At 30.2% G+C, this 26,760-nt stretch overlaps 1 protein-coding gene across 4 annotated transcripts; it reads left to right on the forward strand.

The window, feature by feature from the left end:
- The first annotated feature begins 66 nt into the window (after window positions 1–66).
- Window positions 67–26,603, forward strand: camk1gb (calcium/calmodulin-dependent protein kinase IGb). Of its 4 annotated transcripts, XM_051097405.1 has the most exons (14): window positions 4,910–5,064; window positions 5,513–5,568; window positions 7,914–8,025; window positions 16,624–16,749; window positions 18,439–18,513; window positions 18,614–18,752; window positions 18,893–19,016; window positions 20,731–20,806; window positions 21,129–21,241; window positions 21,340–21,418; window positions 22,838–22,925; window positions 23,366–23,709; window positions 25,570–25,668; window positions 25,749–26,603. In XM_051097405.1, exons 3-13 carry the CDS (start codon window positions 7,940–7,942, stop codon window positions 25,634–25,636), a joined length of 1,317 nt encoding a protein of 438 aa, XP_050953362.1. In that variant the 5' UTR covers window positions 4,910–5,064; window positions 5,513–5,568; window positions 7,914–7,939; the 3' UTR covers window positions 25,637–25,668; window positions 25,749–26,603. The 4 variants fall into 4 exon arrangements, with proteins under 4 accessions (XP_050953359.1, XP_050953362.1, XP_050953361.1 ...); XM_051097402.1 differs by lacking the exons at window positions 4,910–5,064; window positions 5,513–5,568 and adding an exon at window positions 67–229; XM_051097404.1 differs by lacking the exon at window positions 5,513–5,568 and having other exon boundaries at window positions 4,914–5,064.
- Window positions 26,604–26,760: the final 157 nt, after the last annotated feature.

Consider the following 26,760-nt stretch of genomic DNA (forward strand, 5'->3'; position numbering starts at 1 on the left):
CCCCACCATGGCAACACTGTACACAGAGAGTGTTTTAATGAGAGAACTGTTTTGCCCAGGTTCATCGTTCCTCCCAGGACTCATAAGAGAACATCTTGCACACAAGTCAGACTTACACTGGCGTTCTTGAGAGCGTTACGTTTGCCACTGGGCGCAGTTTTGCCAGCGATGCCATCGTACTTCATCAAGCAACACAAAGCACTGCTCAGCAAAAAACAGCATCACAAAGGTAAGCCTTTACAGGCAAAAGTTTGGATATTTTTGGACCTAATTTGTTTCACATGCTCCTAAAAACCTTTTGATATAAAGGCTTTTGCTTAAAAGCTTAAAAATTTGTTTTGTACAAATACAAATTGTGTACATATGAATTTGCTTATAAAACAACTTTTTTTTTTTTTTTTTACAATTGAATTTTAGATAAAAAACTACTATTATTCTAAAATGTAAAATAAAAAATCAGTTGATGTAAATTTAAATGTTTTAAATTGTGTGTGTGTATATATATATATATATATATATATATATATATATATATATATATATATATAGTTATATATATATATATATATATATATATATATATATATATATATATATATATATATATATATATATATACTATATATATATATATATATATATATATATATATATATATATATATATATATATATGTATATATATATATATATATATATATATATATATATATATATATATATATATATATATATATATATATATATATATATATATATATATATATAATATAAAAAACTTATAGAAACTAAACTAAAACTAAACAAAAATTAATAGTTAGTTGATGTATCTAAATTAACTGTAGATCCAAAATAAAAAATTATATTTGATCAATTTATTAATTTTTATAGACAATATGAATTTATTTTAATTTTCTGTATTTTTTTTATCTACAGTGTAAAAACTAGACAAGATATCCAGAATATACATTATTTTATCATATAGTTTTAAAATCAGTTATTCCAAAATGTAAAAAGTAAGTAAATAAATAAATAAATAAATAACCTGTATGTGTGCCCAAATGTTAAACTGCCTTGTAAACTAATAAGTCTTTTTTTTATCATATTGTATAGAAGTGTATATATATAAACTATTATATTTAAAGTTCTAAACTATATATATATATATATATATATATATATATATATACATACATAAAATTTTTTGATGTTATATATAGTGTAGTTGTATAATGTAATGCAGTTTTGTAAAAATAAGTAAATTAAAAAATAAATAAAAAAAGAAAACAGTGTTTCCAAAATTTGACTGTCAAAGAACTATTAAATCTACATTCAAAAAATACATTTTAATACTATTTAATTATTTTACTGAAGACACTGGTCTTTAATGTCGTAATGGTAAGAGTAACAGGACGACTAAAATTCCCGTTTGAGATTTGCTCAAGCCTATTAAAGGAGGAAGTGTCATGCTGTGTATTGAGATTATCCTGACTGGCCCCACAGGTCGCAGGCAATAACCTCACCCTTGAGCTCATGGGATGCTGCAAAACAAAACACTAATGCAGCCCATCACAACTGACTGAGCATTTTCATTTTAGTAATGACTTTTCTGTGGCTTCAGATTAAATGTGTGATTCAAAAAGACAGTATGCGTTTGCTAAAGCCTACAGTAATCCTATAAACTCACTCCAGTGACAAAGAGACGAGTACATGAACGCTGGCTCATATCTTTTCTCCTGGTAATTGTTGCTGTGCAGAAGTGATCTATATTGTCTTGCTTTGTAAATAACTGTTTCATGATGACTGGCTGTTGATTCTGGTATGAAAAATGACCTGGATATGTTTTGTGACATTCGCATGCAAGCTGTAGTTACATTACCATTCCTATCACTCATACATCTGTGTAATGCCTTATGAGTATGTTTGTCTAAATGCTTTTTGTTGCTAAGTAGTTATAGACTGAATACCACTTAGCAACCAAAAAGCAGTGCCATGGCATTGCAGCGTGGGAGTTTTGCACATGCAAACACACTCACATTTTCATAAATACACAAATTACACTTTGGTTTACTGTCAGATGTTTTCATGGTTCACCGAGTGTCAGTTTTAAAAATCTACCGACAGCCAGTTAATGGATAGTAGCCTATACTTAAATGCTTTATCAGTGAATTTTGTGTAAATGTTGTTAAACCAAATCTTTATTTAAATTAAGCAATTTTGTTTACATAGTACAAGCTCATAAAATGGTAAAGTTTAAATGCATATATCTATAGATATATATAGAGAGAGATTTAAATAGATTTACTTAATATTTAACCAAGCTGCTGTTTACTCACTAAAAACTCCCACGGATCATGCTTTTATGCCATTTTAGTCTTATTTTGACATAACAAATTGGTTATATCTAAGTGTGTGAGTTGTTTACTTACTTTTTTAAAATTAGTCTTCCCATTAACGGCATAATATTGTTCATTCAGACTGATTCGAGAACGTGGGAGGTGGGATTTATCGCATGAACCAATCACAGCCAAACATAACCAGTCATATCCAATCATATCGCGATGAAGGCATTGCCTCCTTTCATGTGACTTTCCCCCATTCATTCTCAATTAACCCCCACCAAACTCACCGCACACTTCAGGGGTCTGTTAAAACTCAATGGGCTCAGGGGAGGCGAGACAGATGTGGAGTCTCGCTGTGAAGTTATGTTTCTTTAGAAAAATTAGTGATTTATACACTTAATGTTGTTTTGTAATATTGGCTTTGTTTCATAGTGTGTTTTCATGACGCATAATTAGTCGGCCATATTGGTGGCACTGAACGTAAACAATGCTATTGAACCGAATGGAACTTTGCTAATTATTGTTGCTGAAAATGGTTAGTTATTATCATGTTTTGGGCTGTACTAATCAGTTGGACCGGGAAACACATTTGGAGTACTATAGACTGCCAACCCTGGTGAAAAAAACAGCATATGCTGGTAGGTATGTTTTGATGCTGGGATGCTGGTTAGGTATGTTTTGATGCTGGTTTCAGTTGGTCCTTTGCTGGTTTATGCTGGTCCTTAACTGGTTTATGCTGGTCCTTTGCTGGTTTTTTCTGGTCCTTGACCAGCAATATGACCAGCATAAACCAGCAAAAGACCAGCATAAACCAGCTTAAACCAGCATCAAAACATACCTACCAGTATATGCTGGTTTTTTCACCAGGGAAAAGTTATAACAAATCAAGCAGAAGAGTGTAAAAAACTGTCTGAGGAACAAAAGGCATTTGTGGTTGACTGGTGGTAAACTGAACCAGTATTTTCAGGGCAAGAATCTTGACAACATTCATGTTTGTTCTTATCATTTCTGGTAAGGAAGGTGAAATATTAATCTAATAGGTGTTTTTACCACCTATTAACTTTAGTTTGTCAAAATATTGCACGCGTTCCTGTTTACTAAGTCCGTCTCTAAATGATTTAGCAGGTTCCATGTGGTTGTTCTGTGATTTCAACAGCATACATTAGCAGAACAACTTATTAAGTACATTAAAGGTGCAGTGTGTAATTTTTAGCGGCATCTAGTGGTGAGGATTCAAATTTCAACCAACGGCTAAGTCCCCCGCTCACCCTGCCCTTTCGAAACGCATACAGTAGCTACAGAAGCTGACACAGGACAAAAATGTCGTCGTCTGTTACACCTGACAGTAGCCAATCAAGTGATGAGGTTTCTGTACAAAGGTAAGTCAAAGAATTATATTTACTTAATTATTCAGTAAACCAATATGTTATTGCGAATATTATTGTTACTCATTGATCATTGTCTCAGGTTTATTCGCTGACTTTAGTTAGATTTTTTGTATGACAGTTAGTAGGGTTGGGCGACGTCTACCAAATTGGCATCGGACGAAGTCTACAGTGAAACATCATAATGAAAAGTGAAAGTGAAATGCGATCGTGCATACGAAATCAGTTTCAATGCCATGCACATTACTAGCGGCCCCCTGATGCCCGCCATTTATATACAGTATAATTACTTAACGATATAACTGCGAGAGAAAGTAATGAAATATATATATATTTTTCGACACGAGCGGCCTCTTAAAACACCAACGAAGTAGAACAACGTACTGACGAAAGTGCTCTGTAGAAGTTTGTCCATTTAGGGCTACTACAAAAACATGGCGGCACTAAATGGTGACTTCCATGTAAGGGGACCCGCGGTGTATGTAGATATAAATTGCTCGTTCTAAGGTTATAAAATCATAACGGCTTATTATGTAAGGTCTTTACACACCTCTGAAAACATAGTTTTGTATGTTATATTGCATTTCTGCCAATAAATTCTCCTAAATATTACACACTGCACCTTTAACCATGCAATCACTGCTGTTGTTTACATCCGAGTATCGCCAATGTAGCCACGCATCCGGGTAACTAACCAAACCATAACGTAAGTGCAAACCCTCTTTTTTGTTCAAATAATTATGTTTCTTTTTAGTTTTTGTTGCTAATTATGTACGTTTGGTTGTAGGTTTAGTGTCACATCTTTAATGTTTATTGCTTTATTTTAGTGTGGCGTTTGTTACGATGACGGTGTTGTGTTTTGTTTAGGCTAGGCTAGTATTTACCTCAGCTCATGGAATGGATACTTGTGATTAGCTTATGCTGTATCTTTTAACTCTAAGGTGAGTTATCTGTAGCCTATATTGTAAAAGTCAAGTGCAAAATACATTTAAATTCTTTAGTTGGCATACTAACATCAGTTAATTAAATACCCTTCCAGTTTTTACCGTTCGCGCTAGTTAAACCTAAAACGTTGCTACCGATTTAGTGCTGGCAAACACAGCTTTTACAGTAAATTTTACAGGCTTATTTGGTCCCTTCTAAGGTGACATCACACGTAGACAGTCATTTAGAAGAGACCTTGAGAATCCGCCTCGCTGGCTGCTCCTCCTTCATTGACAGCTCATGTAATCTCCAACCTGTTGGTTATTTGCGCTTCTTGAGCTTAATCTGTCCAGACTGCATCGGGCTTTTGGCAGGAGAGTCAGAGCGGGGCATCTTTTGCGCACTTGCCTCTAGGTAAGTCAAAGGACGGGACGCTGACCCGAGTAAAGCCGATTCCTGTCCCATTCACAGAGACCAGACGAGACTGAGACAACTGCTGTTGCTAGAAAACAGGTCAGACTTTAAATTACAGTGTTCATGTTAACGTGCAGTAATTGCAATTAATTATATTTGCATGCAATACATGAGCATTGCAATTTAAAGCGTAATTTTTTGTGCAATAGACTAGTTTTACTGAGTGCACGCAACAATTGATGAAGAAAACAACTTATCTTGGATTGTTGACTTGGGTTAAATGCATAAAGCATATAAAAGATTTTTGCATACCGATCGCACTGCATTAATTGCACAGGAATGTGCATCATTGCATTTCGGACGCCTTGCAAATGTCTGTTTCGTTGAGATCTGCGCAGCATCCTCTCTCCTCGCATGTCATTCTTTGTCACTGCTGCCCTTGCTTCAGGCTCGGTAGTTTCTGCAAGAAGCAAAGATCGTGCTGGAGTTGTTACAGACCTGAAGGTAAGGTCAAAAACTGGCTGTTTGTAAAAGAATCACCCATGCATGCATTAGAATGCACGTTGTGAGAGATGATTGATTAATGCATCACATGCACATTAAAGATGCACGCTGGTTTGTGCATGAACAGATTAGATGATGACCCGTCATCGGTCACTGAGGTGTGTGGGACATCTGGCACCGGGACATGAGCTGCATGCATGCATTTAATAGTCCGTGCTGAGCTGCATGTTTATGTTCGTCAGGTAGTCCACACAGGCGCACTGTACATTAAGGGGCTGCATCTTAAAGACAAAGCCAGGCAAGTACAGAATGTTCTTTTTGTGTGAGCAAAGAGAGAGACTGCAAGTGTAATGCTTTGCGTTGACTTAATTTTGCAGTGTTGTACATTGCAATATGCATTTTTTTAATATTACAATTTAAGACAAAAACAAAGCAAAAGATAATGTAAAAAAGGTACTTTAAGTTATCTAACCATATATGGTGAAAACTATAGGTTATTAAGGCAGTGTTAGAATTGTCTGTGAAATATTGTAAATAATATATGGTTATGATATACTCATAACTGATACATTAATAGTGAGTATACTGCAGTGGGAGTTTTTATTATATTTTTATTTGTTTTATTTTAAATGTTTTTTCTATTTTAAATTAATATGCATTTTCATTAAATTATATTTTATTGTAATTTATTTTATTATAATTTATTAGATAAATTGAAATATTGAATATTTATCTTCATTGAAATTTTCTAATTTTAATTATTAATATATTTGTAATTTTATAGTGTTTCATTAATTTTTTATTATAATTTTCATTATAATTCATGTACAATTAAATTAATTTAATATTTATCTTCATTTTCATTTTACTTATTAATCATTTTTTTTATTTTAAAAAATATATTTTCTCATTAAGTTTTCATTTTAATTTTTTAAAAATATTTGTATTCATTTAAAATATTTTCAATTAAATTTATTTTATTTATTAATAATATTAGTAATTTTATTTATAATATTTTATGAATTTCATTAATTAAATGCATAACAGATTGTCATGCCTCAATTTAAATGTTACATTTATTTATTTAATTTTTAATTTATTTATTTTTAATTCAACAAAGGTGATAATACTAACTGTATTCGACTATGCAAGTTCACCTGAGTCTTCCTAAGTCGTCTTTGGGAGCTGTAGTCCATTCATGCCTCCTAATTGGATGTTCCTTTTCTCTTTAGGTTACCTAATTTGCTTATTAAGAAGTCTATTAGTGGTCTACTAATAGTCTACAAAATACTCCATTCCATAGGGTTTTCTCCACCTTGTGGTACTCAGTGACACGTTTAGTGGCAAACTGATGATATTTTTGGCTTTTGAAGTTATAAAATGCATTTGACCTTTTGAATTCAAGTAGTGAATTGTTCCAAGGTTGACTGAGAAGATCAGAGTCTTCAACCTGTTATATAAGCAGAATGAAAGCAAGAACTAAGTTCTGCTAATCCCAGGGAAGCCTTTTTATGTTGGAAGTCCAAATCTATTGGACTGTGTTTATATTTGAACTCCTTTTATGAGGAAACCTCAAAATAAACACAGTAAACATGGTGAAAAATAACCAGTCATTCCAGATATGCTTCCAATTTCTGCTGCCTTTGTGTGTAGTTGATGGGTTGTTGAATTTTCTAGATGTGTTTTGTGGAAGATGATGACTTTTGATGCATGTGTGTTGCCTTTGTGTTGGGTTTGGACATACAAAAGCAGAAAATCTGCCTTTCTACTTTACAGACATTCAAGTTAAAATAGAATCAGAGATATTTCCTTAACAAATGTGATATTAGTCATAAAGGAATCTCCAGCATTAAGACACATCTACCTGTCTGTGCACTGACCAGCCAAAACCTGATTAGCGTTTTCAACCAACCGTCTTAAAGCCATGTAGGACAGCCAATGAGAAGCTCTGGAATTTTTAAACAGGGCATCGCAGGTTAGTGACACACTAAAACAGGCTGATGGATAAACACACATCCAGTCAGGTGTGAAGCATCGACTGTCCTTCAGTTGCTGATAATGAACATGAGACTTCGTCAGAGAGACTGAGCTGGGTTCTGTATTATATCAGGAACCCTAAACGATGCAAAGAAGTTTCGATCTTGATTTTTAATTTCGATTGGATATATTTAGTAGAAATCAGGCCTCATGGCTCCTGGGATATTTGGGATTGTTTTGGCTGCAAGTAAAGGTATATTCACACATTTTTTTTTTTTTCGCTCACTCTTTCAGAACAGATCGAACGTATCATGGATGTAGGTCTTTGTTGGTCAATCTTTTGTGTTCTTGTTTTTTATCTTTTCCAGAAATCCCTGTTGAAGCTCACGCAGAAATGGGACGGAAGGAGGGCGACTACGATTGGAAAAAGAGTACGGATAACATCCAGGATGTGTTTGAATTCATGGAGGTGCTCGGATCGTAAGTACACATTTAGTTTTTATTCATTTTGAAACCTTGGAATGGTTCATTAACAAGTTTGTCAATAGGGTAAGCTTTTTGGAAGTATATATATCTTGATAGAATTAACATAACCAGTCAAAGTTTTTAGAAGTTTAGATTTTTAATGTTTTTTAAAAAAGTGTCTTCTGCTCACCAAGCCTGCATTTATTTGATTCAGAGTACAGGAAAAAACAGTACAATTCTGAAATATTTTTACTATTTAAAATAACTATTTATATTTGAATTTATTTTAACATGTAATTTATTCCTGTGATTTCAATGCTGAATTTTTGGCGTCATTACTCCAGTCACATGATCCTTTAGAAATCATTCTAATGTTCTGATTTGCTGCTCAAAAACATTTTTATTATTATTATTATGTTGAAAACAGCTGAGTAGAATTTTTCAGGTTACTTTGATGAATAGAAAGTTAGGAAGTTTTAAACATTGATGATAATAATAAAAAATGATTTCTGAAGGATCATGTGACATTGAAGACTGGTGTAATAATGCTGAAAATTCAGCTTTGCCTCACAGAAATAAATTACATTTTAAAATATATTCAAATAGAAAACAGTTATTTTAAACAGTAAAACATATTTAGAAAATTTACTGTTTTTGCTGTACTTAGAATCAAATAAATGCAGGTTTGGTGAGCAGAAGAAACTTCTTTAATAAACTTTTTTTTTTTTTTTTTTAATCCTACTGTTCAAAAACTTTTGACTTGTAGTGTGTCGCAGGTGCAATTTTAGTTTAACAAAGTTGTATCAATGAATCAAAGATTATTGGAGTATGTTAGAGTATATTTTACGGGATTTTATTTCATATTTCTTTATTTATATTGTCCTTTGTAATTATTTAAAAAAGTTCCTTTTAAATATTTGTGAAATTTACTAGCAATTTCTGAGTCAAAAATTGTCGTAGATGCTGTGGAAACAATTTTCACTTAGAATTTGCTAGAAAATTTGACAATTAGAATTACAAAGAAATGTAACAGATTGAATTAAATGTGTAATTTTTAGGTAGAAAGACTGAAATACTTTTTTATAAAATTTTGTAAAACGTACACCGATAATCAGTTTTATTTGCAACTTTGAAAAATGTTTTTCTACAGTATAAATTTACATTTTTTTTCAGTGTAGCTTAAATGTACTTCCCATAGTAAATAAATAAATAAATAAATAAATGTGTTTTTTAAAAGTACACTAAAAAGTAGTTTATATTGCACATTTTTGTTTTTCAAAAATTTGAATAAAAATGTAAACAAGTAAAAAAAAAATTCTAAGTTTGTATTTTTTACCTAGTATTTTAAGTGTGTTAGAGACATTTTTAAGAAAGCTGATTGTCCTCATCCGTCCGCTAAAGGATTGACCCGTAAATGCCTGTTTACCCAACTTTACCGTGTTTACACTGGCCTTTAGTGGTTTATAAGCTTGGTAATTCAGGTCTTGGCATTTGAGAGCTTAGCGGTTCATTCAGAAAAAGCTTATGCACAGTCAGATTCAACTGTGTCTTAACATTTTGAGCTTTGTGTTGTGATTTGGAGTGACTTCAAAAAGAAAATAATTTACTGAATGAAATGTATGTGTGATGTATCACTCTCAAAACATTGATTGTTCCAAAAAGGATTGAAAAACTGAGTTTATAGGCGGGACTATGTGTTTGACCAGCCAATAGGAGGAAGATTGTAGAAATGTTCAGGAATCCTATCTGAAAACATTATATCACTTCTGTTTGTTGATGTTTCTTCACCTTGAATAAACATGAGTTATGACTTAGGTTGTGAATAAGCTGTTTAAAAGTGTAATCTCAAATCCATTATCTCATCTGAGCAACTTAACGGGTCTCAGACTGTAAACCAGACACCAGCGATCCATCCCTGCTGTCCTGAATCGGTTGTGATGTCACTGCGGGCACAGAAAGCTGACTAGACTATGAGCTCAGCAGACATGAGCAGCTGTACATTGTCTTTGCTGACTGTACAGTGATCACCAAGCAGAATAATGTTTCATCAAGGCTGTTGTCCCTAAAGACAGACACTATGAGATCAGCACAGGCGTCAGAAACGGTTATTTGGGACCTTAATTTCCATTCATGTTTCCATTCGTGACTCAGCTACAGTAGGATTCTTTGTTTAATTGGTTTATGTCAAGTTTTAATTCAGTGAAGTACGCTCTGTACACTCAGAAAAAAAGGTACAAAAGCTGTGACTGTGGTGGTATATTTCGCTATTAGGTAACAATTTAAGCTGTGCTTTTAAGCTAACAATATGGAGCCTTTAGGTACAAATTTGTAACTTTTGAAAAGATACTGCCCGAGTGACAGCTTTTGTACCTTTATGTTTCTGAGTGCTGCATTCGGGTCACCCTGCATCTGTCGTTCTCATTGTATTGGTCTGTAGGTGAATCAAGGGTAAAGCACAGGTTAAGACACTTCCAGACCAGAGTGTGTTAATCACTTTGGCAGACAAGAACAGGGATCACAGGTGTCAGGGAACAGCTAACGGGATGGAGGCAGATTTGCGATAATCTACCGGACATGGCCTGCAATGTGCTGTCTATTGCTTTGATGCTGATTTTTGTGCAAGTTGTTATACTCGATTATTTTCGTGAATTAAGGCAAGGCACCCCAGGTGAAAAGGGTAAAATTTTAACAATTCGAATAGATTCGACTGTATTTTCCCACTTGATTAAAATTAATAATGGCAAATTTGTATTTTATTTTATTCTATTTTATTTTATTAAAATGTAATAAAATTGTAAGGTTTTTTTATTTTTATTAAATATTAATTTTAGTTCACATTAAATTAAATATAAAATTTAATAAATTAATTAATTATTTAATTAAAATTGAATTATTATTTTATTATATATTACATAAATTATATATATATATATATATATATATATATATGTTTTAATTTAATTATTTAATTAAGTATGAATTTTAACTAAACTTAAAATAATTATTAAATTCAATTAAGTAAATATTTAATTATTTAATTGTATTTTATATTATATTATTATTTATTATATACAAAGAAGTAGCAAGTAACACACTGAATTAAACATTAAAATTTTGAAATAGAAATACTGAATTTCTTGTATAATGTACTCCAATAATATTTGCTTAATTATTAACAATTTTTCAAAAAATCACAGATTTTTATCACTCAGTAAATTAGAAAATACTGTCAATGGTTAGGGAAAAAATATTTTTTTAGAATAAAATGTTGTATAAAAATATATAAAAATATATTACTGAACTAATTTTGCAAAAATTACCTTTAAAGAAATTGATAGTAATTGAAATCAAAGAAGTAAATAGATGTAGTTCAATAAATAAACATTTCGAAGTCTATTTTGCATGTTTTCTCTATGCTAACCTATAAAAAAAGCACAAAATATCAAAAATGTTTTGATGTGAAAATGTCAAAAATTTGTCTGTAGTATTTTGCCTTAATTGGCATATCATGTATTTAATAATTATTTTAAATCTTAATTTTTTTTCTTAGTATTTTTTATTTAATGATTTTATTTTATTGGCATTTCTCTTTGTTGACATAAAAAGAAAAAGAAAAAATAAATTACACAAATATTAACAAAGAAATAGCAAGCAATGCATTGAATGAAACATTAAAATTTTGAAATATAAATACAGAATTTCTTGTATAATGCACTCCAGTAATCTTTGCTATATTTACAACTTCCAGAAGTCTTTTTTTTTTTTTTTTTTTTTTTTTTTTTTACAGTCACAGAAGGGATTTTTGATTTTTTTTTTTTTTTTTTTTAGCACTTTCATCATTTTTTAAGACTAAAATGTTGTATAAAATAGTATAAAAATACTGAAGTTGACAAAAAAGCGTATTTTGAGAAAATTAGTTTTTAAAGACATGTATAGTAATTGAAATGAGATAGAAAATAGATACAGTGCAATATAAAAATCACTTAAAAGCCTATTTTGCATGTTTTCTTTATGCTAATCTAAAAAAAAAAATTCAAAAAATCTCAAAAATGGCCAGTTTGAAAATAAAGGAAAAAAAGGAAAAATTATTGTGTGTAGTATCTTGATGTATTGATTTATTATGTACTTAAATTATTTCAAATCTTAATTTTTAATAATAATAATTTTTTTTCCATCACTATATTTTATTTTATTTTATTTTATTTTATTTTGTGTTTTGCGACCACATTCACCTTGTCCTCAAATCTAAGCTGTGAATTAAAACCCAAAAACCTGAGTTTACAATTCACACAGGTCCTAAAGCGACATAATTATCTAGTTTCAGGCATAAACTAGTCTGTCTAGAGAGCTCTGTCACAACCTGCCCTTGCCTATGGGTGTTAGTGGCACCAGTGGGGCATTATGGGCCGTGGGGAGTTGAGCACAGTGGTTTCCACTGACAAAAACAACCTGAATTAAACTCCCACAATCCCTCAGCAGGCTTCTATTGGACTCAGGCTTCTATTACACCCATCAGGATGAAGAACAGCATCTAAAATTGGCTTATATTGGTGAGCCAGAGATTGTATGATAAAAAAAAAAGTGTTTTTTTTATATATTTCATTTGCAGTTTTCTTTGCCTTTGGGTGCATTCTGTGCACTGACCTTCGGTTGGAGCTGTATTTAGTTTTTATTATTTATTTATGTGTGCATTTCATTGAAATCTACAGTTGTTAATGAATTCAGAACTTTCTAAAGCATTATTTACTCATGACCGCAGGGTGAAGGTAAACACTCATCTCGGAGCTTTTGCATTCAGTGTGGGAAAATGGTGTTGTGGGAATATGTTAGACGCTGGCAGTGTCAAGAGAAACGCTTGTTTCGTGCCGCTTCATTTGTGCGTGGGAGGCCGAGATTGATGTGTGATATAGCACTTCTTTTATAACAGGTGTGATTTCAATTAGGTGTCCTGTGCATTACAAATGCAGTGTTATATCAAAAATAAATACCTACACTGCAAAAACTGCTTGTATTTCAAGTAGCAAATATTCAACAATTAAAAATAATACATTTAGTGAGACGTACACTCAAATTACACTTAAGATATTTTTTTTAAGTGATAAATGCTATTAAAATATTTTAAATAGTTAAAAAATAATACATTTAGTAAGATTTACACTCAAAATAAATAAGAGAATATATCTTGAAAATAGTAGTGTATTTTAAGTAGTAAATGTTATTAAAATATTTTATGATATATTTATATATTTATAATTAATATACTTAGTGAGGTTTACACCCACATTATACTTTATTATTTTCATAATATTCTTTTAATATTTATTTTAAGTAGTAAATGCTGTTAATTTTATACAATTAAAAATAATATTTGGTGAAATTTACACTCAAGTTGCAGTGTTATTTTAAAGATATATTCTCTTATTATTTTTTTTAAGTAGTAGATTATTAAAGTTAAATCATTTAGTGATATTTACACAACTTAGACTGTATTATTTTCAAAATATATTTATTTTAATGTTAAAATATTTTATACAGTTAAAAATAATACATTTAGTAAGATTTACACTCAAAATAAATATTACAAGAGTATATTTTGAAAATAGTACAGTGTATTTTAAGTAGTAAATGCTATTAAATTATTTTATACAGTTTTTATATTTAGTGAGGTTTACACTCAGATTATACTGTATTTTCAAAATATTCTTTTAATATTTTTAGTAGTAAATGCTTTTAAAATATTTATATTTAGTGAGGTTTTAGTGAGGTTTTCATTTAAATTATACTGTATAATTTTGAAGAATTCTAAGAATTCTCTAGTATATGTTGCTAAAATATTTTATACAGTTTATATTTTTGTTATATTATTGTACTGTATTTTTTCAAGATATATTCTTAATATTTGTTTAAGTAGTAAAATATTTTATACACAATACATTTACTGATATTTGCATTAAAATTACACTGTTATTTTCAAAATACATTCTTTTAATATTTATTTTATTGTTAATAAATTATTTTATACAAGTAAAATAATACATTTAGTGAGATTTACTTAAATTATACAGTTTTATTTTTAATATACATTTTCTTAATGTTTACTTTTAGTGTATATTGTTAAAATATTTTATACAATTAAAAATAATACATTTAATATTTATTCTCAAATTACACTATTATTTACAAGATATATTCCCTTAATATTTTTTTTTATTCTCTGAGAAGTTATATCTTATGCATTTTTACTTTTTTGTCTGACCATTTTAAGTAATTAAAACAAACATGCTGATTAAAAATTTAGTATTTGCAGTGTAATAACACAAGTAGGAAAACTTCAGCTATTAAATGGTGATTAGAGTGTTACATGAATAATATGAAGATTTGCCGCAGGTAAACTAGCATATGTAATCTCAGCAAGCGTTCATTATAGCCTGGATAAGCTTGTCTTATTTAACCAATCCCAGGCTAATTGTAACCTAGCCTCTTTCCGTCGGAGGCCTTCCAGTGCCAGCTGACCTGCTTGCAGGCCTGTGTTTATCGAGGCACCTGGATACCAGAGCCATTACTGTTTCCGTTGCGTAAGGGATTTCACATGTAATCTTTATCCCAGGACAGCTATTCCAGGTTACATCTGAGGATAGCATGGAGAAAAGAAAATTAAGCCCTTTAGGTGATCTTCCGAAGACCATCCACCAGACATTAGCAAGAGCTCATAATCATTTAAATGACCCATTTAAACAATTAGTTTTTTAATTCAGGTTTTTAAATATATTTATAAGTTGTCTGCATTATGTCAGTTTTTCCTCAGTATTAGTTACAGTGATCAGATTCAATTCTGGGATGTTTCTAAAATGTTCTAGGGTTGCTAGGATGCTGCTAAGCAGTTTTTAAGACATTCTGAATGGTTGCTAAGCAGTTAATCATTTGTTGTGAGGGATTGTTAAGGTATTCTGAGCAGGGTCATTATTATTAACTTAAACTAAAACTATTCATCTTTGAATTTGAAATGTTCCCTTGGCAACTAACTGATATAGTAAAATTTTTAATTGAAAAAAAAAAAACTGGATATAAATAAAAACTAAAACTACACTAAAACTAAAACTGAAATAAAAAAAAAACTAAATATTTAAAAATATTTATAAATATTAAAAACTGTATGAAAAAAATATATATGTAAATGTATATGTGTTAAAGACAAAAGCAAAATTAAAATGTTTAAATTTAAACACTAAAATAATAGATATAAACTAGACATAAATTAAAACTAAAATAAAAATAAACCTAAATAATTTAAAATATTTATAAATATTTTTAGAAAAGTATATATATTCATACATTTTTTAAAAAAAACTGCACTAAAACAAAATGTTTTAAAATATTTATAAATATTTAAAAAGTATGAAAAAAATATTTTATTTTTCATTTTATTATTTATAAATATTTTAAGTTTAAATTTAAGCACTAAAATAACAACTAGATATAAATTCAAACTAAATCTGCACTAAAACTAAAACTAAAAAAACGAAATATTTTATAATATTTAGAAATATTAAAAGACTCAAATATATACATTATATATATATATACACACTGTATGTATGTATGTGTGTATATATATATATATATATATATATATATATATAAACTAAAACTACACTAAAACTAAAATAAATAATATATAATATATAAATATTTGTAAATATTTTTAAAAAAACTGCTAAAACTTTTCAAAACCCATAGTATTTTAAAATATTTATAAATAATAAAAGACAAAAGCAAAATATTTAAGTATTCAAATTTAAGCAATAAAATGATAACTAGATGTAAATTAATATAAAACTAAAATTAAATTAAACATAAATATTTTTCAATTAAAAAAAATGTATATGTAGGACAAAAGCACAACTGAAATAAGTTTAATTAAAAAAAGCTAAAAAAATAAAAATAAAAATACAACTGAAGTAAAACTATTAAACTATGAGTACTACAAATTTCAAGCTTTTTTGTAAGTCTATATATAAACCTAACAAAAGAGCTTGAAATAAACCTAAAATTAAACCTGAGAATTTAAAAATAAAAGCTAATTATGAATGAATAAATGACATCTGGCATATAAATAATACTGAAATCACTGAAAAATCTAAATAATAAGAATAATCTAAGTGGTTGCTAAGGTGTTGCTAGGCATTTTCTCAGTGTCCTAATTCAAAAGTGTCCACCCTCATGTCTACAGGATTTGTATATGTATTATCAAATGTGTTTACATGATAAAATCAATTTTACAAATAGTAATTAATTGCTTCACACATTACTTCATACCAGATCTCCCCAGAGCCCCGGGCACATTCACATGTACCTTTCACATGCTGGCATCGCTACAAGCACTTCTAGCTGTTATTAAATGGACGGCTTGCAGCGCGGCACTCAGGTCTCGGCAGGGTTTAAAAGGTCACATCCTCACCTTCATTAAAACCTGCTTTGCTCTCAGGGGGAAGAGCCGCACCGGCATCACATAAACCGGGATCACGCTCTCTCTCAGATCCGCGAATAAAAACGTAATCCCAGGTAATTGCGCATTTGACCTTACCACATCTTTCTTTGCTTTGCTTTCTCCAGGGGAGCGTTCTCAGAGGTCTTCATGGTGAAGGAGAGAAAAACAGGGAAGCTTTTTGCCATGAAGTGCGTGAAGAAGAAAAACAAAAGGGACATCAACCTGGAGAATGAAATCGCTGTGTTGAGGAGGTAAGACTGAATGAAACCAACACTAGCTGTGAAGTCTTAAAGGAATAAAAAAAAATGAGAATTTGCTGAAAATCTATTCACCCTCAGGCCATCCAAGATGTAAATGAGTTTGTTTCTTCATCAGAACAGATTTGGATAAACTTAGCATTACTTGCTTATCAATAGATCCTCTGCAGTGAATGGGTGCCGTCAGAATGAGAGTCCAAACAGCTGCTAAAAACATCACAATAATCCACAAGTAATCCACACCACTCCAGTCCACCAATTAACATCTTCAAAAGTGAAAAGCTGTGTGTTTTTAAGAAACAAATCCATCATTACGATGTTTTAAACTCCATTTGTTTCTTACAAACACGCAGCATTTTGTTTCACAAGATGTTAACTGATGGACTGGAGTGGTGTGAATTACTTGTGGATTATTGTGATGTTTTTTGTCAGCTGTTTGGACTCTCATTCAGACAGCACTCATTCACTGCAAAGGATCCATTGGTGAGCAAGTGATGTAATGCAACATTTCTCCGAATTTGATGAAGAAACAAACTTATCTACATCTTGAATGACCTGAGGATGGGTACATTTTAAGCAAATTTTCATTTTTGGGTGAACTGTTTCTTTAAATTTTAAACAGAATACTATTATAGCTGTTGTGAAATGAACTACACATTGAAATTGAAATGGAAATTACAGTTGGAAAGGAAACAGAAATTGAATATAAAAGCAAACTCTAGGACATTAAAAATCCATGTACCACAACATTTACACTACCAGTCAAAAGTTTTTGAACAGTAAGATTTTTTAATGTTTTTTAGTCTCTTTTGCTCACAGAGCCTGCATTTATTTGATTTAAAGTACAGCAAAAAGAGTACAAATTTTGAAGTATTTTTACTATTTAAAATAACTGTTTTCTATTTGAATATATTTTAAAATGTAATTTATTCCTGTGATTCCAAAGCTGAATTTTTAGCATCATTACTCTAGTCACATGATCCTTCAGAAATCATTCTAATATTCTGATTTGCTGCTCAAAAAACATTTATTATTATTATTATTATTATTATTATTATTATTATTATTATTATTATAACACTATAATTATTATTATTGTAATACTATAAATGTCTTTATCATCACTTTTGATCAATTTAAAGCATCCTTGCTAAATAAAAGTATTAATTTCTATAATTTCTTTCCCAAAAACAAGTAAAAATATATATATACTCACTCCAAGCTTTTGAATAGTATAGTGTATAATGTCACAAAAGCGTTTTATTTCAGATAAATGCTGATCTTTGGATCTTTATATTCATCAAAGAATTCTAAAAGAATGAACTCAACTCTTTTAAATATTGATAATAATAATAAATAATGTCTCTTGAACGGCAAATCAGAAGGATGATTTCTGAAGGATCATGTGACTGGAGTAATGATTTTGCTTTGAAATCACAGGAATAAATTACATTTTAAAATATGTTAAAATAGAAAACAGGTAATTTAAATAGTAAAAAAAAAAAATCACCATTTTACTGTTTTTGCTGTACTTTGGATAAAATAAATGCAGGCTTGGTGAACAGAAGAGACTTCTTTAAAAAATCTTACTGCTCAAAAACTTTTGACTTGTAGTGTATCCACTGTTAAATCAACATAACCATTTATTTCTTTCCACTAACCTGTTACTCTTTTGTCATTTAGGATCAAACATGACAATGTGGTTTGCTTGGAGGATTTCTATGAAAGTCGGACTCATTACTACCTGGTCATGCAGCTGTAAGCACCTCTGTTTGTATAAGCACCCACTGAAACCCTTGTTACTTTAAGCCTCCTTTTGTCTTTATATCATGTTGTTTCATTGCTCATATCCTGTCAGCGTTTCAGGCGGGGAACTATTTGACCGGATCCTGGACCGGGGCATGTATTCAGAGGCTGATGCTAGTCTGGTCATCAGGCAGGTGCTGGAGGCAGTCAGCTACCTGCACAAAAACGGCATCGTCCACCGCGACCTCAAGGTAAAAAGACGGCACATTCACACAAACATATGCATATATCAATATACTGTAGATATACATATGCATATACGGAAGATGTCAACAGATGTGCACTAAAAGTCACATAATGATGACTTTCTGCATTTGTATTCTCTCTACAGCCAGAGAATCTGCTCTACTACAGCCCTGATGAAAACTCAAAGATCATGATAAGTGATTTCGGCCTGTCTAAGATGGAAGATAATGGCATCATGTCCACAGCCTGCGGGACTCCAGGATATGTCGGTAAGAGTGATATAAATGTCACATAAATGGGGTTTTAAACAGCCAGTGAATGTTAAAGCACAGGGAAACACATCTGTAAAACTGAAAGGTTTTTGTTTTTTGACTGAACTGCATCATGAAATTAAATAATGAAATATTCAGTAAATACTTCACTTCTGTAATATGAAGTTTCTCTGAGTAATACACAGTATTCAGTGGGAAATACTGTAGTACTTTGAGTGGTTTATGTGCTGGAATAGTATTTGTTAATATTATTTTATAATACTGCATTGGTTGCATTTGCAGAAAAATAGTTTTAGAGACAAAGTTAACTACTTTAGTTAACATGAACTAGAAATCAACAATACTACGACAGTATTTAATAATCTTATCAACATTAGTTAATGCACTGTGAACTAACGTGAAATAACAATGAACAACTGTATTTTTATTTACTAACATTAAAAAATTAATAAACACTGTAATGAATGTATTTTTGGTCATGTTAATTCATACATTAACTAATGTTTACAAATGAAACCTTTCTAAGTTATTTTATGTGTATAATAGATTCTAAAAACATTATAGTATTATTTAACTGTTATAGTATTTATTCATATTTATTAATATAGTATTTATGCAAATATTAATATGCTTTTGTTTTATAAATTGAGTTTATTTTAATTTTACTTTACATTTTCATAGAAGATTATGAAAACAATTATTATTTTAGTATTATTTATCAAATGTTATAGTATTTATTATTTTTTTACCTATTTTTTATTTGCTTTTAAATTTAATTTTAGTTAAAATTGTAGGCATTATCATGAAATAATATTAAAATATGTGGTTTTTGTATTGTTTATACAATGTACTGTTTCTAGTATTTATTATTATAGTATTTATTAATATATTACTATGGTTTTATTTTAGTATTTTCAGTTTTTATTGTATTTTAGTTAAAATTATAGGCATTTTGATGAAATATTATAAAAATAAGTGTTATTTTTGCATGATTTATACAGTGGACTGTTTCTAGTATTTATTATTATTTATTCTAATAGTAGTATTTATATATTAACATGCTTTTATTTTAGTATTTTCAGTTTTATTTTTAATTTTAGTTAAACTTGTAGGTATTTTGATGAAATATAATAATAAGCGTTCTTGTTGTATTATTTATACAGTGTACTGTTCCTATTTGTTATGATTTACTATTATGGAATTTATTAATATATTAATATGCTTTTATTTTAGTATTTTTCCGTTTTCAATTTAATTTTAGTCAAAATTGTAGCTATTTTGATGATATGTTATAAAAATAAGTGTTATATTTGTGTTATATTTACAGTGTACTGTTTATTGTATTTATTATTATTTATTGTATTATTTATTATATTAATACACTTTTAATTTTATATTTTCAGTTATTTTAATTCTAGTTTTAATTTTCAGTGCTTTTAAAAATATTTTAATTAATTTATTAATTAAATATCTATTTCTCTTTGTTAATGTAGATTTTAAATAGATTTTATTTTATTTCAGCTTTATTTCAGTGACCAAATACTGATTTTTAATAGGTTTATTAATAGTTAACAACAGAAACACTTATAAAAACCAGGATTTTTTTGAGTAACATGCACTGATGAATCTTGCACAATAAAGGACATTTAAGACAATAAACAAGGTCTATTTTAAAACTATGTTGTTTTTAATAATCTGTATTTCTTCACAGCCCCTGAAGTATTGGCCCAGAAACCCTACAGCAAAGCTGTTGACTGCTGGTCTATTGGAGTCATCACCTACATCCTGTAAGTCCCTTCCTAGTAGGGATGTCATTTCTAAGAAACTGATTTTTGTGCTATATATGCTCCACAAGTGACCTGAACTTTAAACAGCACTGCTATTTACAGAGAGTGATAAATGGATGCCAGGTTCCTAATTTAGAAACCTAAAGCTTGTGTTTGTCAAAACTGACAGATTAGCAGTTTGAGTCTGAATGAGTCACTGGTTAACCAAAGACGTTTAGACCTGCCGTTTAACGCCACATACAAAGCACACAATGTAGGTCTTTCAGATAGATGGCGCCCCCTGCTGGAAATTTTAATTCATTTATTTTCTGTATCTTCACAGTCTCTGTGGATATCCTCCTTTCTATGAAGAAACCGAGACTCGTCTGTTTTCTAAAATCATGAAGGCGCAGTACGAGTTCGACTCGCCCTTTTGGGATGACATCTCTGAGTCTGGTTAGCATCCTATACTTCCCTACTGCTAACATGTGATTCTGTAAAATACACCCGTGACTAAAAGCCTTTAACCTCATGTATAATTATTATCTCTCTAGCAAAGGACTTCATCCGCAACATGATGCAGAAGAATCCTAAGATGCGTTATAATACAGAACAGGCTCTCAGACACCCCTGGTGAGTGACTGCAGGATTTACTGCTCTGTTAAAGCATATGAGCCTTAATAGAGATCTGTTAGGTTTCATTATGTATCAGACATCTCAGAAATACAAACAAATGGATGCCATAGCGCAGATCATTTGCAGTGTCATTACTGCTAACTAAAACTATTAAACAACTTTCAGTCAGAAAGTTAAGCAGAAATAAAATAATAGATGGAAGAAATAAGCTTAGAATTATTAAAAATATTTTTTGGTAATTGAAATAAGCAGAATAAAATAAAATATAAAATATTAGATGGGAAAAAGCCTAAAAAAGCTTAAAAAACCTTATATTTTTACAGATTATTTTTTAAATTAAGCAAAAAAATTAATTTAAAAAATCAGGTGAAAAAAGCTTAAAATTAATATTTTTTAGTAACTGAAATAAAGCAAAAATAAAATATAAATATTAAATTAACAATAAGCTTAAACAAAACCTTAAAATATTTGCTAATTATTTTCAGTAACTGAAATGAAGCAAAACATTAAATGAAATAAAATATAAATATTAGGTGAAAAGAAATAAGCTTAAACTTAAAACTATGAAAATATTTTGGTAACTGAAATAAAGCAAAAATAAAATACAGAAATTAAATGAAAAAAAGTTTAGAAAACTGAAAATATTTACAAATTAGTTTCAGTAATTGAAATGAAAAAATAAAATAAAATAAATAAAATATAAATATTATTTTAAAAATAATTGGAAATATTTATTGGTTATTGAAATAAGCAGAAATAAAATAAAATATAAATGTTAGATAAAACAACATTTTTAAAAATGAAGCAAAAATGTAAATGAAATAAAATAGAAATATTAAATAAAAATGTATTACAAATATTTTTTGGTAATTAAAATAAATATACAACTGAAAAAATTGAAATGTAAATATTTTAAAAATGAATATTAGATGAAAAATGTAAACTTTAAAGTAAGTACTAAAATTAAAGTGAAAAAAACTAAATTGAACTAATAAAACTGACAAAAGCACTGACAAAATAACTAAAACTTAAATGAAAATGATTAAAATGAAAAATAAAACAGAAGCTTATTCAAAATATTAATTCTAATAATAATAAAGCTGATAATTCAGTCTTAATTTGATGAGAGACTGAGCACAGTTTGAGACAATGTTGAGATCTCTTCTGAAACTTAAGATGAGACACAGACAAGGATACTGTTTTATTTTTTCTCAGACTTAAGCAAAAAAAGTCTCCATTTGCTCTTCATTTAATCTCATTGCTCTGCAGGAGAAAGAACCAGAGAATCCCACAATCCCAAATTGTTAAGATTAAACTACACTAAACTTATTCCTGTTTTACAGTCTGGTTAAAACAGGAAACAAAATCCCTCTGTTTTCCACCAGCTCTGGTTTTAAATCCCGCTTTGTCCTGCAGGATTATAGGAAAGACGGCCCGGAGTCACGACATCTACCACTCCGTCAGCGAGCAGATCCAGAAGAACTTTGCCAAGTCCAAGTGGAAGGTAAGGTTGTGTTTCATAACCCGGTGTATTCCCGGGTTAGAGTTTGTCTCCTGGGGTTTTTTTAGATGACCTCTGGCCTGATTACACAATTCAACTTTAAATATGAGTGGCTGATTTGGTCACCCATCCTGCCTATAATTGCTCCATAACTGGAACAGACCAGTTTCAGTTTGTTGCAGCAATCTCATTTAGACTTTGAGACATTTAAAACTGCACTGAAGTACTTTCTTGCAATCAAATCACTTGCCTAAAAAAAGTGGGTTGCTGCTTTTTAAATTAAACATGCAACGGTAAAATGTGCATAGTCAAACATTTCATTTTTTGTGCACCATTAAAATGCATTTCACCATAAAGATTAGGTACTAAAACTGAACTATGAGCTTGTTTAGTTGTTTCCTGTGCTCTACTGACTGTCTGAAATCACCATCTCGTCACTCCAGCAAGCCTTCAATGCTACCGTGGTCATTCACCACATGAAGAAACTGCAGCTGGCCCACTCTGAGGCCTGCGTCCATCTGAAACACACGCCTGGGGCTGTGCCTGAGATCAAGGTCATCGGAACATCCACACCTGAATCTGTCCGCAAGAAGCTGTTCGCTGAGACCCCAGAACCGAACGGCAACATTCCCAGTAATCAGATGAACGTGCCGTCCGGCTCCACCGAGTCTAAGAGTCAGTATCACCCGGTCCGGGTCAGTCACAGCGAGACCACCCACGTTGGGACCCTCACCATTGCAGAGAAGAGCAAACACGTGTATCACTCGGAGCCAGCGGACCTAAATGGGTATGTATTTGAATGGCATTCAGAAGCCACCATTTTTGTAAGGCTACAATTATGAGAGCATTCAAAACCCCAGCTTAAGTTGGTCTGCTGGTCTCAGTTGGTTTAAACCGGTCTCCCAGACTGGCCGAGCTGGTGTAAAGCCAGCTCGGCCAGTCTGTGAGACAAACTAAGGACAGTTTTTAGCATTTTAGTGGTGGCGTAATGACTTATTTCACATTCGAGAAGGCTAGCCAATCATGATAGAGGTGATTTACATCTTAAATGTACAGTAGCATAAAACTTACCGGTCAGAGAGAAGGTGGAAAATGGTAATGTAAGACTAAATGATGATGTTTTCGGTGCAAGAAACCTCAACTGACATTTTTAGTGGGCATCATAAGTGTTGTAGTTTACCAAAAGCTGTACCAAAAACAGAATTTAAAGTTGGTGTGCCATTTAAAACCTATTTTTGTAAATTAAAACTGAAACTTTAAATTGAAATAAACCTGAAATAAATTAAGATATATAGATCATATAGATTTTAGAAAGTTTTTAAGTACTGAAATTAATGAAAATGAAATATAAAATTAGAAAACATATACAGAATATGTAGAAAACTGATTAAAAATGAATAAAAAATATAAATATTAAAAAATAATACTAAAACAAATAAAAAGGACAAAAGCACATAACCTCTTTTTTCAGTATTGTTGTTTAATATCTAAAAAACATCATTAATGTAAACAGAACTAAATATAATATAAATATTAACTTGAAAATGAGAAGTATGAAAAAATAATCTTAAAAATGTAACAGATTATTTTTTACAGATTATTTTTAGTCATTGAAATAAAGCCAAAAATGAAATAAAATATAAATATTAGGTGGGGAAAAAATAAGCTTGAACTTATAATTATTAAAAATATTTTTTGGTAAGCAAAAATAAAAAAATAAATATTATATTTTAAAAATTAAGCCTGAAAATATTTACGAATTATTTTCAGAAATTGAAATAAAGCAAAAAATAAAATTAAATAAAATATACATATTAGGTGAAAAAAATTAGGCTTAAACTTAAAATTAAAAAGTGGAAAGATAATTTGTGGTGATTGAAATGAAGCAGAAATCAAATAAAATATAACTATTAGCTGAAAAAATAAGCTTAAAAAACATACAGTTTTTACAGAATATCTTCAGTAATTAAAATGAAGCAAACTAATAAAATTAAATAAAATATAAATATTAGGTGAAAAAAAGCTTAAACTTAAAATTATTACAAATATTTTTTGGTAATTGACAAAGAAAAAATAAAATATAAATATTAGATGAAAAAAATTAAGCTTAAAACCTTAAAATGTTTACAAATTATTTTAACTGTAATGAAGCAAAGAAAAAAAATTAAATGAAATATAAATATCAAATGAAACATATTAAGCATAAAAAACCCTTATTTTGTTTTACAAATTATTTTCAGTATTTGAAATGAAGAAAAAAATAAAATGAAATAATATATTAAGCTTCAACTTAAAATTATTAAACAATATATTTTTGGTGATTAAAATAAACCAGAAATAACATATAAATATTAGAAGAAAATTAGAAGTGTTGCTTTGGCAACTAACTGAAATAAAAATAAAAATAAACGAAAACAAAAGCACATAACAAAATTACTCACATTTAAACTAATATTAAATTGACTACTGAAAATACACAAAGCTCATTGGAACTTTAACAATAACACTGCCTGTTTTACTTAATTTGACATATTTTTAAGCAAACCAGATATTTGAGAAGAAAAATGTGGGACAGGATTTGATTTTATCCTTTGGGAATTGATTTGCTTTCCATGCATGCTCTAATTAATTACTTTTAATTCTTCAGGTATGCAAAAAGAAGCTCCAATCGTAACGGGCAGAACCTGCAGACTGGTGTTTGTTCTGTCATGTGATTGCCAGCTTTGGAACGGCATGATTTTGACAGGTAAATATGACTACTTCAATGTTTTCACTGCATATAAAAAATGCATGTGAAAATGCTAAATGCCCTTGTGCTCGCTACAGGTCTGTGACCTTTCACCCAGCCACTGGCTGCTTTCTGTGGGCAGGTCCTGCTGCTCTGTCCCGGTCAAAAGTGTTGGCAAGACAGCTGGCCAGCGGCCCGCACTGTTCTGAAATACTGAAGTTTAGGGGAGTGCCTCCATATCTGCAAACACACAAATACGCAGAGCACAAATATAGCCTGTCACACACTCACAAACAACACAGTATCCCTGTAAAAGCAGAAACGATTAAATGTTAGGTGCTGAACCTCAGACTTTGTATTTTCCCTCAAGGAAACAGTTTTACATTATGAAGGTCAATTAATCTGTCTGTATTAAAACTTTTGGAACAGGGGTCCGTGTTATTGGACACTTGTGCAAGGAGTATTGGGAGTTTTGTACATACACTCTCTGTGATGCATGGCTAGTTTGTAATGTGCAATAATGTGTACCGCAGTCATTTGAGTGTGTAAAACAATTTTGCTTCACTGTATAAAAATGTAATTATTGATATTAGATGGGATATTTCTGGATTAAGAAATAAGATTCCAGCTTTTTTCTTTATTTATTCAATAGTTTGGGTTTTTTTGGTAATTTAACTAGAGTGAATGTTTATTTTTCTAATGCAGAAACAATTATTGTATGTTTATCCATTATATATTTTTGTCATAATAAAACGTAAAAATTATTTAACGCCTTTTAGCCCTTGTTTTGTGCACTGTAATACACTTCCTGACACACATGAACTTTACTGTTAGAATTACTGTGTTGTAACTTGTAAGAGATTTAAATTAAGTGTCCTCTAAACTACAGAAAAGGTTTATGTTTGTGTAGGCTGTTACTGTCCATGCTTTGTGCAATATTTTTAACAATAAAACCTCATACATCACTTTTTCTCAGTTGTCTGATTTTGTATTGCATTTTATACTTTTTTTTCTTGGCAGGCTTAGATTTAAAGATTTATTTGCAGGCCAACATGCTACATGCCTAATTTGAGGAAGATGTCATTGATTCGCAATACGCACTTTAAAGTT

This window comes from Labeo rohita, chromosome 23 (genome assembly GCF_022985175.1).
Source record: "Labeo rohita strain BAU-BD-2019 chromosome 23, IGBB_LRoh.1.0, whole genome shotgun sequence".
Classification (NCBI taxonomy): domain Eukaryota; kingdom Metazoa; phylum Chordata; class Actinopteri; order Cypriniformes; family Cyprinidae; genus Labeo; species Labeo rohita.